This window comes from Halictus rubicundus, chromosome 1, assembly GCF_050948215.1.
Source record: "Halictus rubicundus isolate RS-2024b chromosome 1, iyHalRubi1_principal, whole genome shotgun sequence".
Classification (NCBI taxonomy): Eukaryota; Metazoa; Arthropoda; class Insecta; order Hymenoptera; family Halictidae; genus Halictus; species Halictus rubicundus.
The window spans coordinates 24,269,594-24,289,120 of record NC_135149.1 but is presented as its reverse complement, the minus strand read 5'-3'; the positions used below and the strand labels follow the sequence as shown (position 1 = coordinate 24,289,120).

At 33.6% G+C, this 19,527-nt stretch overlaps 2 protein-coding genes across 3 annotated transcripts in view; one reads left to right on the top strand and one right to left on the bottom strand.

Annotated features, from left to right (window-relative positions):
• Nucleotides 1-13,606, bottom strand: part of Milt (trafficking kinesin-binding protein milt) — a 60,758-nt gene extending 47,152 nt beyond the window's left edge. The window contains exons 1-2 of the mRNA XM_076795480.1: nt 13,403-13,606; nt 7,129-7,351 (exon numbers count right to left, since the gene is read on the bottom strand). Coding sequence (XP_076651595.1) covers nt 7,129-7,351; nt 13,403-13,591 — 412 coding nt within the window. The 5' untranslated portion in view covers nt 13,592-13,606. The remainder of the gene's footprint in view (nt 1-7,128; nt 7,352-13,402) is intronic.
• The window catches only part of LOC143358426 (uncharacterized), a 64,399-nt gene continuing 45,317 nt past the window's right edge, over nt 446-19,527 (top strand). Inside the window, exons 1-3 of one of the 2 annotated variants that reach the window (XM_076795582.1) lie at nt 446-788; nt 4,821-5,114; nt 18,337-18,912. In XM_076795582.1, coding sequence (XP_076651697.1) covers nt 18,724-18,912 — 189 coding nt within the window. In that variant the 5' untranslated portion in view covers nt 446-788; nt 4,821-5,114; nt 18,337-18,723. Of the gene's footprint in view, nt 789-4,820; nt 5,115-18,214; nt 18,913-19,527 lie in introns of those variants that run through there. The other variant, XM_076795591.1, reaches the window with a different exon arrangement.

The window sequence follows — 19,527 nt, the reverse complement described above, 5'->3', positions numbered from 1 at the left end:
AAGTGACAAATTGCGTAATCGTTTACTCTGCTCCAATTGGGAAATAAAAATATTTTCTTCAGTGAAAATGATTGAAGATTTTATTTTTTTTTTTTTGTTTTGTATAGCGTGTCAGAGATTTATGGGAAGATGCTCGCGTTGCGATCGATGACTCAATTAATCGCACTTTTCGATCGTGTTAGAAGATCGAACATATTTCACTGAACACTTGCGGTATTCGCGATCCAGTGCAAAGTCTAACGACGGAGATTTCCGAGGGACTTCGAACACCACCGATAATTGTTGTTAACAGGTGTTGAACGGTTGCGAAGAGCGAAACTTGCAAAACTCGAGAGAGTGTCGAGGAAACGTTCATGTGGATCCACAAGTCGGGATGGAACTTACTCCACACGGTGTGCGAGAGAGAACAAAATAGAACGAATCTATTGGCCGTTCGCCAATCTGGTTTCTTTACCGAACCCTGAATAGATTCATCACAAAAAGATCGATTTCTATAAATGTATAGGACTGGATTGGATTCTGTCGGTAGTGATCGTGACACCATAACGTTAACGAAGCCGTAAACTGCAAATTGGGGGACGAAAGTCAAGTTTCATTCAATCTTTAAAATGTAAAATCAAAAATTCGGTTATTTGCATTATTAAACTTAAATTAATCCTTTTATATCGAGAAAAGAACATGACTTCATACAATTTCGTATTTATATTAGAATAAACAAATTCAGAATTTGAAATACTATGGAAAGCAGTATTATGTAACGAAATTGTAAATGTGAGCAATAATGTTAGGTAAGTTTGTTTTCAACCGTGAACTATGTAAATTCGGATATAAATTGCAGAGTTATGTTGCTCTCGTGTACACGAGCACATTAAGAACGAAGCCACGTGTTGTACAAGTGTGAGCTACTTATTATACTCATGAAAAAATTTTTTTTTTCTTATTATTGTAATTTTAAATTTACATGTTTACATTTTCATCGGAAGAAGAGTTTCTTACGCTCTGGGTGCTCGAGGACAGCTCGTTTACCTTGGCAAAAATATGAAAAAACCATATTCTATTTTAGTACTGTGGTACTATATTTTTCTGTACTAATGTTATGGTCTACCGAATTCTATTTCGGTCCAAATGTAAACAGTTTTGAACACAGAAGGAAGTGAAGCATTTTAGTTCTAAGAGAAATAATGAAGTCAAAGACAAGCGAAAATGCAAATTATTGCTGCAATGTTTTATCTCGTGTGGGAAAAAAAAACAGGAAACGAATGCGTTTAGAAATTAGAGATTCATTATGCACGAGCGAAATTTATGATGCAATATTGTAATCCTGATTTTTGCGAGGTTTTTCTTTTATATTTACGGTTACATCCACTTGAACAATTATTAACGATCACGTTCAGTTTTAAAGTTCGACAAACTTGTCCGGGACTAGGACAGAAACAAATATGTAAAAAATAATATGTTTATACATTGTGCAAAGTTTGAAGGACCAACAATAAATACTTGTGTTGTCAAACAAGTCAAAAAGTATGATCTCCAGAAGCACATCATTGAAGTCTCAATGTTTGTTTTTACCACGCTATGTTGACTTTTGATTTAAGAAGATGCAGACCGTACTTTCATGAAAAAAATTGTGAGTCATTTAAAGAGAACGAAAGTAATGTTAAAAGATTTTTTAAAACGATTTTTCACAATTTAAAATCTCAATTGAATTTCGTCGACCTCACGTGAAGTGTATAAGAAACACCTTCGATCATATTGATATTTATTTAAACGATCGTGCGAATGAAATTCGATGCGAAACGTCAATGGCTAGACTTTTATTCACTTCGAACGAAGTGTCGCTTCATATGCAAGTACAATTTTATACTATTTTCGTCCACGACAATGACCTTAAACATTAACTATGCTTGAAGTTTTATATAATTGAAAGATGGCGCCAGGCCCAGAGTTGCATGAATGTGGATATGCATCGGTTGAACTCATACAAAATTTATCGACAACATTCTTTTTATAAAATGTATTATGAAAAGGCCATTCATTGCTATTTAATCACAATTGACCTTGAAGAAAAAAAATTAATAGAATACTTAAAATTGCTCATTTGTGCAAAACAAAAATTGTCTGCATCAATTGCATGAAAAAGAAGTTACGTAAAAATTGATTTCCTCTCTTAATAATTGTAATAGGTTGTAAATAGTGTACCAGTAATATCAAATTCATGTGGTAATTCTTCTGTTTAGCGTTTCATCTACTAATTTTTGTCATAAATGCATAAAATCCGCATGACGCACATAACAAATTTGTTCCTCATCTCTAACGTGAAAAATTAGTATCACGTCCCTATCATTATGTCAATTTGTTTCAATCCAATATTTACCCAATGTCTGGTAATATAACCTGACGTACAGAGTGGAACGAACTGAATTCTTGCGGTTCTTTAATCTCAAACTTTCGATTACACTTTTACGACATTTCAAGTGTCATTTGCAAATTGAAAATCGTGAATTTAAAAGCAATCTCTTCCAGTTCCTTCGCGAATACAATTTTCTCAAAATGTTCCTTACGCGCCATCTAAACTAATTAATCTTTCAACTAACCCCACTATTAACATATTAAATACTCCACAAGATCAGAAGTAAATGATTTAACCCTCCAGATGCACGAATTGAATTTGCACTGTCTTAATTTTCTTTAAATTATCTTGGAATGACTTAATGAATTCTTCTTTTTCTAAAAGTAGTTTTACGTGATGTAGCAACAATAGCATTACGTATGAAAAGCCTCGTGGTGTTAGAAGAAAATTAGATTCTATTGACCTCTGCATTAAAGGATTAATGAAATGAAAATTGAAAAGTTACCTATGCTTGGTGCAATGAGTATATTAAATAGAAATTGATTTGTTTAATCTTGACAAATAATGTCGTCAAAATAAATTGTATAGATACGTTAATAACATCGAAGCAGAGTTTGACATAGTAAATGTTATTTTTAAACCCAATAATTTTCAAAAAATAGATACAGAAATGACAAAGCAGCGAGTGTATTTAAAAAATTGATCCGACTCCAAGGGTGTTCGAGGAATTACGCGGAGCCACCAGTATTCGCGCCTTCTTCGCTCATAATTGGTAATTACTTAACGCTACGAAATTAGCCAAAGTTTCTAGTCCATTCATGTAACAGTCGTCGGCTCTCATCCGATAGCAATGGAATGGGCAAATGGATATCACATTAGGAGAACATGAAATGACCGACCCTTTATAGGTCGGCTATTTCGGGAGCCACGCAACAAAGTGCGTTAGTTATTTCTGCACCGCCGTCAGATTCGTAAAATTATCTCGTCAGCTGATTCGAAACACCGTGTACGCTGCAAAGAAAAGATCTCTATCTCGCACGATAGCTTTTTTTCGGAAAGGTATTCATTATTTGCGAGCCAAGCCGCACCAAGAGCCATTGCTAATTTTATGATTCGATAGAAGGACGTGTGAATTTATGATTATTGAAACGTACGGATAAATACTATTTCAACGGTTTAAAAAAACCAGAATGCGACCTTCACAATAAGTACTAAAGAGAAAATGGTCGATAGAGAAGATAAAGTGGAGCGAAAAGTATTTTATCAACCTCGCGGAAGAAACACATCTAATAAGATAAGTAGTGTAAAGCCTTCGCGTGATAAAAGATTTGCAAAACAATCTGTGATGACTTCATGCGTGCTTACGCGTTAGAAGATTTCCTAGACTCGCTTAAACGTAGCAATCTTAACGGAAACTTGAAATTAAATTAATTTGGAAATTTAATTCGGATTGACACTAATTTAGTATTCGAATCTGTTCGAAGTAAAAATATTTTCAAATAATAGAACGATAATATTAATCACGCTAAATATCACCGTAAATGTATTAATTAAATATAATGTACAATTTTGGAATTCCTGACCATTGCAAAACACAATAACACGTTCGGAATTGTTAACAAATTCGAAATGCCGGTAACATCATTTTCTTTAACACATTTGCATATTTTTATGTGGAACTAGTATTATGTAAACCGAAGTTAGAAAATTGAACAAATGAATGTAGAGAACAGAATGTTTAAATCTTTGTTCATTTGCACAAATTAAAATCGTCTGTGTAATGTATTAAGTACCAAAATAATGTGATACCCCCATGAAACGCTGTGAAATTTGTAAATTATAATATGCCACTCCAAAATTATGAAAAGATAATAATTCGATGAGGTGTGCTCCCTTTTCGTTGCGTTCTATAAATCATGATGATTAGAATTCATTTGGTCGTATAGGGGAAGGTACATTGACAACAGAGCATTCGGATATTAGGATAATTGCATAATGGATGTTCAAATACGAGAGGTTACAGCATGATTGCAAAATCGTAATAATTATGGCTCGGAAGTTCGATGCTTCTCGATTAAACGATGTAGGTTTCCGTTGCTTTAAGTATTAAAAACAAATTTTTAAGAAACATTTTACATGTAAATTCATATTGAAAATATGTAACAAAATATGTAATAAAATAGGTAACGGCGTGGTTGCAAACAAATTTATATGTAAAAACATATGGCACTGCGATGGCCCATAAATAATGAGAAGCAAGAAATATGAATTATTTTAGAAATCAGGAAAATATTAAAAACAATTTTAATGGGTCTCCAAATAAAATAGGTAACGATGTGATTGCAAACAAATTTTATATGCACAAAGATATGACACTCCATTTCCCCATAAAAAATAAAGACCATTGAAGAGTATTTTTGAGATAAGGAAATATTGAGAATTCTTTGTCACTATTTTTTTCAGTCAAAAGGAAGGTTATCTCGGTTCGATGACGCCAAGAACAACAAGAATGACGATGATGATGATGATGATGATGATGAAGATGATGATGATAATAATGATGATGATGATGATGATGATGATGATGGTGGTGGCGATGATGATGATGACGACGACGACGACCCTAACGATAATAATGATGACAATGATCGAGAAAAGTAATCATCATTTGTCAGCGGAGAATGCTGTGTGCCATGGAGGTTCACGGGCTACCATAAAATACTCGTACTCAAGATCGGAGAGGATAGTTCCTTCTTCGACTTCAGTAAGCATAGAACATTTCTTTCTAGTGTTCGTCGAAATTCTCGAGAACGCGTTAATTAAACAGTGGAGCAATTAATTTTTCTCGGATGTGGTGGTTTCGTGAACTGTTCGGAGGAATCGCTGCGAAACGAAAGGATATTAAACTATGATCGTTACGTGAGTTTAAATTGTTTAGTGCGTCTCTGTGTGCACCTGTGTTCAATTTTCAAAAGGGTGAGTTGTTAATAATTATGGAAAATTTTTCAAACGCGGTTATAGATCGTAGAATGAGTGAAATGTAAATATAAATCATACAGGTAGTGCGTTTGTAAATGGAATTCTGTATTATACTGTTATCATAATTTCACAGAAATATTTTAGAATTGGAAATTATTGTTAGAGAATAAGATTCCTTCAAAGAAGAAATGGATTATAAACTCTTAACTCAAAGCTTCTTTTTAGTATTTTTATTAGAATTTAGTGTAAAAGTAATTTGAGAAATAAATGATTTATAATAGTGTGAATGAAGATAGAGAAATGAATAGACTGAGAGATTTGAAGTGACATCTATGAGACACGTAGTATAAATAAGAGTGCTCTCGGCAAACATCAGAAACCCCTGATAACTTGCAATGATCAACGAAATTGTGGATGCCACTACAAATTATCATAAATTAATTTACAGTTAGTGATCCAATAAGGTTTCGAATGCGATTAAAACCATATAAAATTTTGTTAAATATTCATCTGCAGCGTATTTTTAGCAAAATAATATTGTAGTCTAGAGTCATAATTAACGAACGAACTCTTATAAGGTAATTTAATTAACCTCTACAATTATTTGAATCGTATGCACTTCATTCACATTTCACAAAATCGCGATTTTACTGAACTTTATTGAAACCATCCGTAGACCAAACTTTGATTCCATGAATTTTCATGTTTGCATTTGCAAATATGTTTTTAAATATTTGCGGTCTACTCGTAATGAATTTATTGTGAACGAAAAATACTTTTATCGATTGATGCACGAAGACATTTATCGCACGAACGAGATTCATTTAAATGTTAAGAACGGAAGAACCACCGAGGGCGAGTATAGCAATTAAAATTAATTAAAAATCTCGGACCTTCTCGAATGCTTTACATTTTCTTGCACATCGTCCTCGTCGCTTACTTTCCACTGTCAGAGAACGCTCATTATAATAATCTCTCGTTAGTTCGCTACCCGACTACTACGACGTGGAATATGGACCTTGTTTCTTGCATCGTCTCAATTATTATGCTTTTATTTTAACTGTACACGTACAACTATCTCCGTTTCTTTTTTGCGTAATCTTGTTCGTAATATCTCTCGGAGCGATCTGAATCTGCACGATCATCACTAGACTGCAAAGATTGATGCATATTCTCACAATTTCAAGAACAATTCACAATAGCTCGGGTCTATGCAATTCCTATTTCTCGCTATGAATACACTTTTCATTTTGCATAAAGATCCGCGGCCTACTTACAACTATAAGATTGGCGATGTTTAAAACCATTCGCTGCTTTATTTAACAATTTTTACAACATATTTCTTACGGTACTTCTTGTAGACACGTTAATCTTTATATTGTTCCTAATGCAGCAACTGTTCGTTTAATTAGTTCGCCAGAAACTGAGTAATTGAATAACAATTTTAATCATCCGGGTCAGAATAGACCCGGATTCTGCCGTTCGAGAGTACTGATTACTGATTACTGGGTTGGGACCGTAACGAGGCACGTACAGTAGTGCACGCTCAAGCGTCCGCTCTTTTTCACACTTAAGTGTCCGCCCCTATCCCCTCTTAATTTCAAAAAATATAGGACCTCGGACTGAGCGTCGAACTGGCCAATCGGAACAGGATATGTGCCAGGTATCGGTGTCTCAGGTTGAATTCGCAGGAACCCCTACCCCCACTTAAGTGTCCGCATTCGGTCCCGACTGCGGACGCTCGACTGCGAACTATTGTACATACCCTGCGCGCTGTAGTAAAAATTTCGAGTACTCACCGGTGATAGTTTCAGCGTCCTTGGTGGTGATCGAGGGAGATGTAAGTGTATGCGGTATTTTGCCCCTTGCGGATCTAAGAGCCAGAAGGGCAGCCTTCGCCGTGGGCGATACCTTAAGTGAGGTGGCTTTCGATCGAATCGAAGCCTCGGGCCCCTTTGGAGCCGCATCTTCCACGGCGGCCAGCTTGGACGCTGTGGCGACGAAGGATTTCGCCTCTCCGTCCTTTGTCAGCGATCATGCGTACACAACAAACAAAACCAATTAATGATCCGTCGACGCTAACCACTTGCAATAATGTTTCGATACATGTAAACACACTTCGGGGCCGAAGTGTCACTTATATCGTGCACAGTCGTTCTTTCTTGATCTCTTACCGCTGGCATATCGACGAGACAATAGTAAGTCAGTCTCAGATTTTTTGTTTTTCATTATTTTTTTTTTCTTATAAAACTTTCGCCAGAATATTCGTCACATTTTTCTGATTAAAATCACTCCAAACATGATACAGTTTAGGTCACGTTTGCTTGTTTAACACGCGATACAGTAGAGCCTCCACACAAGGGACATAGTGAATAGAGGTTTATGCAATAAGCTTTAGATTGCACTGTTTTACAGGCTGATCATTATCATTGGTTCGGATAATCGAGGTTCTATTAAATCGTGAATTAAGCTAGCAAGCACGCTCCGAATTATTTCATGTTTGGGCTCTTTTTAATCAGAAAAATGTCACAAATGTATTGTTAAAGGTTTCATAAAAAAAGAAATTGAAATTAAAAACTTTCGTCGGTGATTATTTAGAAAGTACCACTCATCTCCGATTTTGATAAATATGTTATGCAGCTACACATTTCGAACAAATTTTTTCGTTTCCAATACAGGAGGGTCGCTTTTACGTTTCGAGATATTCGCAGAAATCTAGTGTGTTTACAGAAAAAAAGTAAACAGACGCCGCGCCGGAACAGGCTTACGTTGCCACGGAGCGTGCAAGAATGCGGAAAACCCCCCTACATTCGAGAAGGAAAAAGTTGTTCAAAATGTCAAAATCTATAACATATTTCAGTTTCATCAAAATCGGAGATGAGTGGTACTTTCTAAATAAGTACCCTTTTGTCATGGGATCAGTATTGTCTCAATCGAGAGTATATTATTATTTGAAGAATTGATTAACTATTTGCAAGGAGTATTGATATTGATTTGGGGTAACTTAGTGTCCATATTTGGCGACCTTTAGTTTATTCAATTTTGGGCGAAGCTTGCAGAATTTATAAACGAAAGTACGCGATTCAAGATGTAACCTATAAAGACTTTATATTAAAAAATCATTTCGCTCATCACTCGTACATAAATTCTGAAGTTACGTTCTAGCATCGCGTGCATCATCCCTTGGAAGTCTCTGATTCACAATCGCGCGAACCTAAAATTGTTTCTTACGCCTACTACGACGCCTACTGGTGAAACAGGAGCACAAATGTGCACCGTTTCCATGAAATTCATTTCGGTATTATGGTCTCGCGACAACTGAACGTTTCGTCGCTGAAAGTGAACGGAATATAACGGTGCCTAACCTATATAAATTATTCTACGTGTATTTTTTAATAACAGCATGATACAAAATTATGCACATATCTGAATAGTCCATACTGAACTACTTATATTGAACTACGTATATTCCTAACAAATAAAAAATATCTTTAAAATCTAAACATGCTTCGATAAGCGTATTAAAAAGTAAAACTCGCAATAATGAAATAACAGTGGAGCATAATTAAAATCTTCGGCTTACAATTAGTTTATGTAATTTTGCAAAAAAGCAGTCAACGAGAAGTTGTCCATAGAGAACAGTAGAAAGCTGTTAAAAACTAAGAAAAAGCCTTTAAAAAATTGCAATGCTAAAATTTGAGTAAAAATGCTGTGATTTGTTTCGCAGAATTTTTATTCGAACAGTACGCTGCTTGTTGAACGCTATAAAGTTTCAAGCAAGGACGAAACGTAGCAAGAATATGCAAAAGAACAAACTTAGTCTATAAATAAAGAAATGTGTACATATGTTCGCTTCCGATGAACCGTGCGCGACTACCAAGTTCACGTTTTATAGTCATTCGCGACGCTGAGGCGAAAAATTCTAGAAGAAATTTCAGTACATCACACGTGCTGCGTTCCGAATTCTGATAAATTAATTTCCGATAAACCGCGGATGGTATTGATAACATTTTTTTATCTTCGTTGAAATATCGAATGGATACTGCTTACTACGTTTCTAGACAGTCCAAAATATTCTTGCTGAAATCGTACAGAAAAGCACTGAAAAATGCAAATATTTATAAATTCCCAATTTTCTCGAATATTGTAACTCGATAAATTCGATGTGATTTTGAAAGAAAAAAATTCGATAAAAATGCTACACTATCCTTGTACAGTGTTTGATCAAAATCGTAAACATTATTGCTAAATTGCGGGATTTTTATGCAAAACAAAAATTTTCCCAGTTAACTGTACGCAACAGAAGTTAAATAAAACTATATTTCCTCTTTCAATAATTTTAACAATGTGACAAGATCCTTCAATTATTCTGTCGTTATAGTTTAGTACGTGTCCCATTTTTTGCCATAAATGCATAAAATCCGCAGTCTAATGATTAGCGTGCATAGTAAAAGTAGAAAGCGTGTATGCAAAAATCTGAAGAAAACCTGTCGATGCTTCAAGAAAATATTAACGAAACTCTCCGCGAGAGAATTCTAAAATAATTGTTAAGTAATATCGCAATGTATACGTTTCATACTATAAACGAGGATGACGACAATTCTGTCAGAAAAATTTCCTCGCCACCTAACGATAATCGAACGCTTCCTCGAATCGATATCCAGTTTTCTTATTCTGCACGTATCAAATAGCCACGTTTGCGTTAACATTTCATTTATGCACGGGGCCCGTTATCATCATCCTTGCGAAAATACTTCCTATTTCAATACACATAATTATAATAATTACGATAGACGCAATTAGTTGAATTGCGTACGTTTTTGCTGGGGGTAGTGCAAGATAGTAAATAAGTGATTCCCGATAACAGGTAGATAGTAATAAATTATTAATCTACAAAGCGATTGTCAAAATTTTCCTAGAGATTCTATCATCGACTTGTTATCGCGCCGTGATAAGAATGAAATAAAGAAATATCACCTTCGATTCCTGCAACAGCGTGACGGTGTTAATTACTCTCTACGCAATTGCAATGACACATCTTCGACGTTTCGATGCTGATCGCAGTATAATTAAAAGACTATTTTTAAAACTTCTAATTGGAAAATTGGACGGTCAAAATATTTAACACTAAACCTACCACGGCCGGTCAAATTGACCTTTTCAAACTTCTGCGTACAATTTCGTACATACTACATTATCACATCGCTATTTATCTTTACGACGTTTCTTAAAGTATGCATACAATGTATTTTTCAGTATTTATTTCTCGTTTTATTTATTTCTTTTTCCAAGAAATATATGTATCTTGTCCTACCTACCGCGGCCGGTCAATTTGACCGCACGAGATAATATGGTATTTACTCTTCTAAACCAAAACAATCACTATAAAAAAAAGGCTATTCTCAATGTGACATGGCCAACTCATAATAAATGAGCCGCCTTATTGAAAGCACGTACGTGCCTGGTTGATAATACTGTTTCATGGCAAATATATCCAAACCGCAAAGCTGGACGACACAGTACAATTTTGTAAATCGAGAGCATCGCAGTATTTTTTGTATAATTGAAATTATATGAAAATAAATGTGTATCGTCATTTTATGGAAGATGTTCGTCTACTAATTCATTCAGCAACATCTTGACTGTTATCTACGTTTAATGTATTAACAGTAACATTTTTTAAGGACCGGTCATTTTGACCACTCACGCTAGGAACAGGTATACAAGAAGTGTCTGTAGGTTTAGTGTTAAAAAATTTCAAAATACACTACTACCAACTCAATAAAATGATTAAAAAAAGAAATAAACGTATTTCAAAATTCACAGTTGTTTTCTATTTATTAATGGTTAGATTGTAGATTTTATGCATTTATGACAAAAACGAATAAATTTAAAAATACTGTATCTTGCTCGTGTATCTTGTGACTAATACAAACAATTTTTATATTGCATAAAAATTCACAGTCCAGTAATTATGTGCATATCAGCGAAATTTTAATAAGATATAGACTAAATTTACAAGTAAATTATACCATCTTTCATACTACGATAACACGTCAGCGTCACGGTAAATTCCCATAGTTAATGAACTATGCAAGAGAAAATATTTCTTTGATCACTTAATTTTGTATAGTTAAGTATTGCTTAATAAGTGAAGGGGTTGGTGCAACGAGAAGGCAGTTCCAATTTTGGTTACTTCAAATAAACGAGCAAGAAGCAGTTAAAAATCGAACGTGTTACAATTTTATGATCAATTAATACTCTTGTTAATAAACTTCTACAATGAACGTGAAACATGCACTTTTCTTAACTTTTCAATAAATATAATTGAAATACTGAAGCTGCTTCTTTCTTAAAACCAATTAGAAATAGAAGTGAGAAAAAATGAAGCAACATGGGAAAAATAAAATAATAAAAATAGAACAAAATAATACAACAGTAAAACTAGTTAGTACTCGTTTAAAAACTGTATTTCATCGTAATCATTGCTATAAACGATAATGCATTTAAAAGTAATAATGTCCCTTTGCTTGCAAAATGAGATATCACCTGATTACCCTGCACAAATTAGATTATTCGTAACGTACAAACCCTCGGACGATTAATCGGTGAACTACAGGCTCTCAGGCGGGACTTCGCTGTTATAAAACCAAAGATATTCGACTGTAAAACAGGAGTCAGCCCAGAGTGGCCTCTTTGCAGGTTTAATACGAGAGATACTCAGGTGCAAAACTGTTTAGCCCGAGAGAGAGAGAGAGAGTCGAGCTAGGCGAAACGCGAAATTATTCAGTCTATCGTGGATATTTACGCGAACAGCTGTTCTGCATTATTGCACGCATCGCTTCCTTTAGTTGTCACGGTTTGTACCTGTTGTATTGTTTCTAAGATCAACGGTGAAGTTTCAAAGAGTACATTTTTTGCACAAAATAATATTTTCAATGTTGAAAGCGAAACTTATTGGTTTACAAAAATAATGTAAATTATCCATGCAACGTGTTCTGATAATAATGAGAGGAAGGTATCAAGATATTTTAATAAGTCCATGGATTATCCATAGATCTATTGATTTGGTACGTGAAATAATTGTATTTATGTGACTTCAGTTATATGACACGGGAAAAGTTAATTGTCAATTGTCTTCAATGAAGAGGAGCATGGTAATTGGAAGTGGAAGTTGCTTCTGACTCAACCCAATTAATACAAACGAAGTGGGGGTGCACTAATCCCTATTGTGAAACTTTCAAAACAATATCGCAGAATGCTATAGCTCACGTGAGGATTATATTGTACGTACAAAGTCGAAACAAACAATTTTGCAATTTTTAGATCACTCGATCTTGGAAAATATTCGTTTCAAACGATCCTGGCTCGAATCATACATTTTTACAATTTTTAGTGAATGGCTACATTTTCGAGAATATTTTTTTAAAGCGATCCTTTGGAATATTGTTAAAGGAGTTTACGTATTTAATATAAATTTTACAGATTATATTTAATAAAATTAACTCTCCTTCTCCTCTATCCATCCTGTTATAATATCGCGGTCTTAATTCATTTTGGCATATCAGAGGCATAAATCAATGATAACACAACGGAAAAAATATATTCAATGGAAACTGACCGGAATCAAAGATACGAAGCACTCGCAAGATACTTGTGTTTAATATGATGCAAGTATACAAAATACGTGAACAGAATTTTTAATTATCTATATAACACCTGTACGTACTTCAATATATATTTTTACTGATACAGTATTAAAAAATTGGCAAAGGTTGCATAATATCGATTAAACGTCACTCTTTTCTGTAAAACCAATGTTCTTATGAATAGAAAAATATTTATCCTAATAAAATCAATAAAAAATAAAGATGACTACAATTTTTGTTATGCAAATCCTAGATATATGGCGAGAATTGAATAGTTTAGAAGTTATGATTTTTGTCCTGAACGTCCGCGGACGCCCGTTGCTGATCACTGGCCGTATGCTATTGTGCCAATTCGACGGCAAAGAACAAATTAAATCGCGAAAAGAAAGGTTAAAAAAGTTACAAAAAAAGAAAGAGAACTTACAAAGCTGAAAGATGCAGAGCCATTTTCACCGAATGGCGACGCCGAGAGTGTTGATTTCGACCCTAAACTACGAACCCCATCGTAAGTCAGCTCGGCGTTGTCTTTTTCGCAACTCGAATTTTGGGACTTTAAAATTCGCCTGGCGGAGTTCCGCCGAGCCTCGGCGAACGCGATTCCTCGGAGTATCATTATCGCACGAACTGATCACGTATTGTCACCTCAAAGAATATTTTCCACTACAAAAGTACCGATCGTACGACATAAAAATTCGTCTCTGGTCTTGCTTCACGATCGATATTCTTCCACTCGCGCGTAGATCTATTGTCCCAACGATTGATAACGATAACGGAAAGTAGAAAATTTTGGAAGAAATTTTTCCCGCCCGAACGAAACTTATTCGTTCTTTTTCCTTTTTTATTATGCCGTTTGCGATATTAATGTTACGAATAATGAGTTTCACTCGAAAATGTGAAACTGAGAATGTGTTGGTGCGTTCGTCGATTTGTTCGAAACGCTTCTACAAACGATACGTTCGCAATGCTTTTCAACTTTCGTGTTGAAAGAAAAAAAAAATGGAAGAAAATGATTTGCTGTTGCAAATTTTATTGGTTTTCGGTGAAATTTCACTTGTAACGACGGCGTGTAATCAAAATATCACGTTGAAACGCGGACACTGATATCCCGAAACTTTCAAACGAGCAACTGGTTACCTTCTGAACAACTTATCGATCCCTGCAGATCACTCTATCTCTTCTCCCCTCGTCTTATCATTTAATATATGCTGATAACAATTGTACAGTTAGATTCGACATTCTGTTGAGTTTTTCTAGTGTCGCGTCTGTTAAATTCAGCCGAGATTAGGTGTATCTCACATCTAACTTCATGGAACGGTTATATAAAAAAATGCTAAAGTAATACTTTAAATAAAGAATAAAATTATGTAGCTTCCAGTATAAATTAAGATAATGCTTTAAGCAGATTTACGTAATTCCCTCTATGAGATTAAAAGATTATGTTTATTTGTAAGAATGTTTATAGAACACAAAACATAGAAATAGGAAAAATAGAAGCGTAAGGAGGGAGTAATAAATACTAATTTTATGGTACAACAAAAAACGTGTTAAATATTTCATAACGGAATGTACAAAACGATTTACGATAGTATATTTACAAAACTATATAAACGAAGATAAACAACAAATAATGAAGTAATGTTAAAATTTAAATATTTGTTCACCATTTGAATGAGACAGTACACTCTCCCTTCCATTCCTGCAGTCGTTACTATTCTAATTGTGAGAAGTCTACATTCAGATTAAAATGACAGTTGTCTGATAAAGCGCAACCGTTTGATTATTGATTGTTTCTGTAGCCCATGTTGCATTGAATTACAAACACACAAATTGCACAACTACACAAATTAAGATATATCATGTCTGTGTTTTTTTAATTTTTAGCAATGTCCTGCTTTCAATCGATATCTCAGTTATACTATTTAATATATTCGAACTTAAACTTTTCTAAGGAAATTAAACAAATACAAGCGATAAAAGAGTAACTCTAAAATGTACAAAAGAAAAAGCATGAAAAGCATAGCCTGTGTGAATTATGTAATAAATTGCAAAATAATGTTTAATTTGTCCCATAATTCCCTGATTCCATAAAAATAAAAGTAAATAATTATAAACTCACCGTGGCGTAGTATGTAGTTTTTGGTTTCCACTAGGGAAACCACAATGATCACCAAAAGAAGACACTGTACAAATTCTGCAAACATAAGGAAAATTGTACAATTATTGTAATAAATATAAATAACAATTATTTATAAATACTCTTAAGCTTACAGTAATTAAATATACTCAATGTACTTGTAAAAATACAGATTGAAATCTTTTAAATTAACTTTAAATGAACTTAACAGAAGAAATTATTTTGAAAAAGAAAATTAAACAATATAGTATTTATACTGTTTAAGTTACATATAGACTAAGAGAAACTAACTCAAGTGTAAAGCTCATTGAATGGGTTTAATAGATAGAAATCTTGTTATCAACAGAAGAATCGCTAGATCTAAATGATTAGATCTTTGGAACCCAATGAAGCTATTATATCGTACAACACTGATCTTAGAAAACTAAAGAACAATTAAATAACATGCATAATTAAAATTAATAAAAATAGCGACACAACAATATTGTTATTGAAAAAATACATGATATTTTAATATATACTTTGCAAAACTAAGATCACATGTTTTTCTGAATATAAAATAAAAATAAACAGTAGCCTACATAAAGGTACTAAATATAAAATAACTATTGTAACTTGAATAAAAATTAAATATATTATGTGCAAACGATTGATATGTAGTCCAAACTCATGTAAACATAACATATTATCTTATATTTGTAAAATGTGATAATATGGTATACAGTATAATATTGTTATTAGATTTGCTAGGTTACACTTCTTATTTTTATTGTTAGTCACAACACTCACAATTCAGTACCTATGCAACTAGCTCAAATCTATCGTGTCACATTAAAATACATGATCAGTTTTTCGAAAATTGTGTATTCTTTTATAAACATGAATAAAACTTGAACCATGCTTGAATGGAACTAAACATAAAAGTGCATTTGGAAGAAAGGTTAACCTAATAAAGGTTACAGCAACGTTTCAACCTCTAACAACTACCATATAATCGCAAAAATTGCGACATACTGTCATTAAAATAAAATCGAAAAAAATCGTGAAATTAAATACCATAATTAGGTTTTCGTTTGTGCTGTTCGTTATTACACGAGGGAATGAAATTGGAGGACAATGTATCGATTAAGTTGTCCGCAGTAACCTTTCGAAACCAGGTTAAAAACAGTGATCACAATCCTCGCATTGATTTTTATTTTTCAATGCGTTTTGTCGATGTCTGACAAATTTTCATTTATAAAACGTTAAGAATGGAGAAAGAAAACATGTTACAAAGATAATGAGAGCGAGTGGAAAACATGAAGATCTGACTCACCTGTCTTTCCGACATTTTCTGCTTGTGTCACATAATTGACAATTGTCTGGATTTTGGATGCTTTATCGTAAAATATTTTTTCACATTTACCCCAACGGAACAATATGTAAATTTTCTTAAGGATTTATTTTCCGAAGAAAATTCGGGCGTCCATGACGGCCCGAAGCTGTCCGAAGCTGCGAAGACGATCATATACCGGGTGATGAAATTTATTTGAATTCACAGGATGTGGAGAAACTATCTATAGTCACGGAAGATTCCCTCTGTGTTTCATTATCAGTTGTTATACAACTGCAATGTTATATACATATATATTATCTTCCTAAAGTGATACAAAACACACTCAAATATTTGTATTTGAATTTTCTTTTCACAGTTGTCTCTTACCTTTTAAAAAGTTTTAACTTTTTCGGTTTATTTCTGTCAAATAGAATGCCAAAAGGTTTTATAAAGAAATTCTACTCACAGAAGAAAATAGAATTCATATAGATATGGTGTGTTTTATACACATTACTAAATAATTAACAATTTTCAGAAAATTGAACTTCCCGGTATGGATTTCTATTTATGAACAAATTTCTGAATCATTTTCGGTACGGTTTCAAATTTATAATTTCATTATATACGAAGAACACATTTCTTATTGAAATAGATCTGTTATTTTATTAGTAAAACTAGTATAACTTACATAATATATTCTTCCGCCATAGTTATTGCAAACTTCATAACAATATTCGATTTATTCTTATAAAAATCTGATGAAATATTAGAATAAAAACTTCTATTTACAGTAGCATATATATATATATATATATATATATATATATATATATATGCTAATATATATATTAAATAAATTATTGATAATTATGACAATTATTTTGTTCGAAAAAATCATATACTCTATGAAATTACCTAATTTATTTTGAATGTAATAATTTATAAGATACATTTTACTTTCTATTCAATCATTTATAATTTTATGCGCAAAATTATATAATACGCAATATTAATATGATGCAAGAATTTATAATTATTATAAATACAAAATATTTAAAAGAAAAACTTTGAAAAACTATTTATATAAACACTAAAAATATAGTAATCTGAAAAATCTTAAAATTTCGACCTATATCTTGATATTACATTTTTTTTTAAATAATAAATGTTCACCTTTAATAGCGAATGTTGACAGAAAAATAATTGAAATAATCAAGCGCATTTTGTTTATTATTGGTATTATAAATCAATAAGAATGCAAAAGTGTTGATAGTTTGTGGATATTTGAAAATAAAATTGACTGATAACGTTGCTTTGTTTTATAAAACCAATTATAATGTAGTACTTAAACATGGTTTTTTCTACAATTCATAATATCAACGTTTACCTCTATTATAGAAAATACTACATAATATTACATCATATTGTGTATGTAGTACCTATTCCATGTGCTAAATATTATAGTGCATTAATAATAAAAATGACTATTATTTATAACAATTTTGTAGCTAAAAAGTATTGTATCTTATAAGATTCTACTGAAGACAACGCTCAAATCAGCTCAAACACATACATCTTCCGGAAAATCTCTAGATGAAGTTCTAGTAACCAGGAAGTCCTAAATTTTTTTTATCAGAAGCGATTGTTTCGTTCTTTTGTATATATTATTCGAAATATAATTGAAAATATACTAATAATAATGTATATTGATGTTGAACAAATTAAGAAAAATGTTGGAGCACCAAGAAACGAATAAAACAATCAGAAAACAAACTATACGTAGAGGATTTATTTTCTCGCTTTACATTTGTCGTGGAAACGTTGGCAGGCCGTCTATCGATTCTCCCCACGCACACATCTCCTCTTCAGTCATCGATTGCACTTTTTGCACCTGCCATTTTTTTTCCAGAGTAATGGGAGCCTCATCTGAAACCACTGGCACGAGGGTGCATTAAAACAGGCCACCCTAACCTGTGAAGCCACCCTCACCCTCTTCGTCTCAATGAATCTTCCATAATTCGATATTTTTCAAAAAATCTCAAAAGTGTCTCCTGGAAGGAACCAACAAAAAAAAGACAGAGAGAAAGATATACAGCATTCGAGAAGTCAAAGTGTGCGACGAGGAAGGGAAACAGCGGTGCCGTCAGTAAGAAGGAAAAAGAGGAACAAGGATAGAAATAGAAGAAGGTGAAAGTAAAAGAGAGACGGACAGAGGGTGGGTGGTGGGGGGTTCCTCGGGCTTAAGAGAGAGAGAGAGAGCGAGACAGAGGAGGTCGAAGGGAGTCGAGCGAGGAGAATGACGGATAGTCAGCAGCAGTTTTGCTTGCGTTGGAACAACTTTCAAGCTAACATCACCAGCCAATTCGAGGCCCTCAGAGATGACGAGGACTTCGTCGATGTCACCTTCGCCTGCGATGGTAGGCGTCTCCAGGCGCACAAGGTTGTCCTCTCCGCGTGCAGCCCTTACTTCAAGGAGTTGTTCAAGGTTAGAAAACCTTCCCCGCCTTGCTTCTCTCTTCAATGCTAGTTGCTTGATACACACCCCCTCCCCGCCCCCCGACCCGCTCATTCTTACCTTCTTCGAGAATCATGCTTTGGTTTTGATGCGGTAAAATTAAAGTATACTTGCCCAAAATTCTCATCTATATGTATACGTGTGTATAGCTCTTTGTATGTGTACGCGTGACGTCTCGTGCAGCAGTCTCATATATGTTTTGCATGCAATCGTATGCATAAGGTACATGCTTTTGCACATTATTTTGTTTGTCGGTTATTAATGTTTTCGTTGACTGATTTGATTGTAACACATTGTTAGTATCGTATTTTACATACATACAACAAAATAATTTTAATTAGCACTACACAAATACGAAATGTAAAACATGAAAATGTAGTTGGCTGTGATAGTCACACATCTACATATGTGTAACATATGCTTTTGGTTGCAGAATGTATTTTCTCTTTTAAATGAAACTGGAAATTTGACTTTAGAAATATTCATAGGTAGATAAATCTTCCTATAAATCTTCCTTTGTATAAACAAATTTTTGGAAGAATTTTAGTTAAATGGATACGCACCTCTTTTATCCAGTGTTTTAAT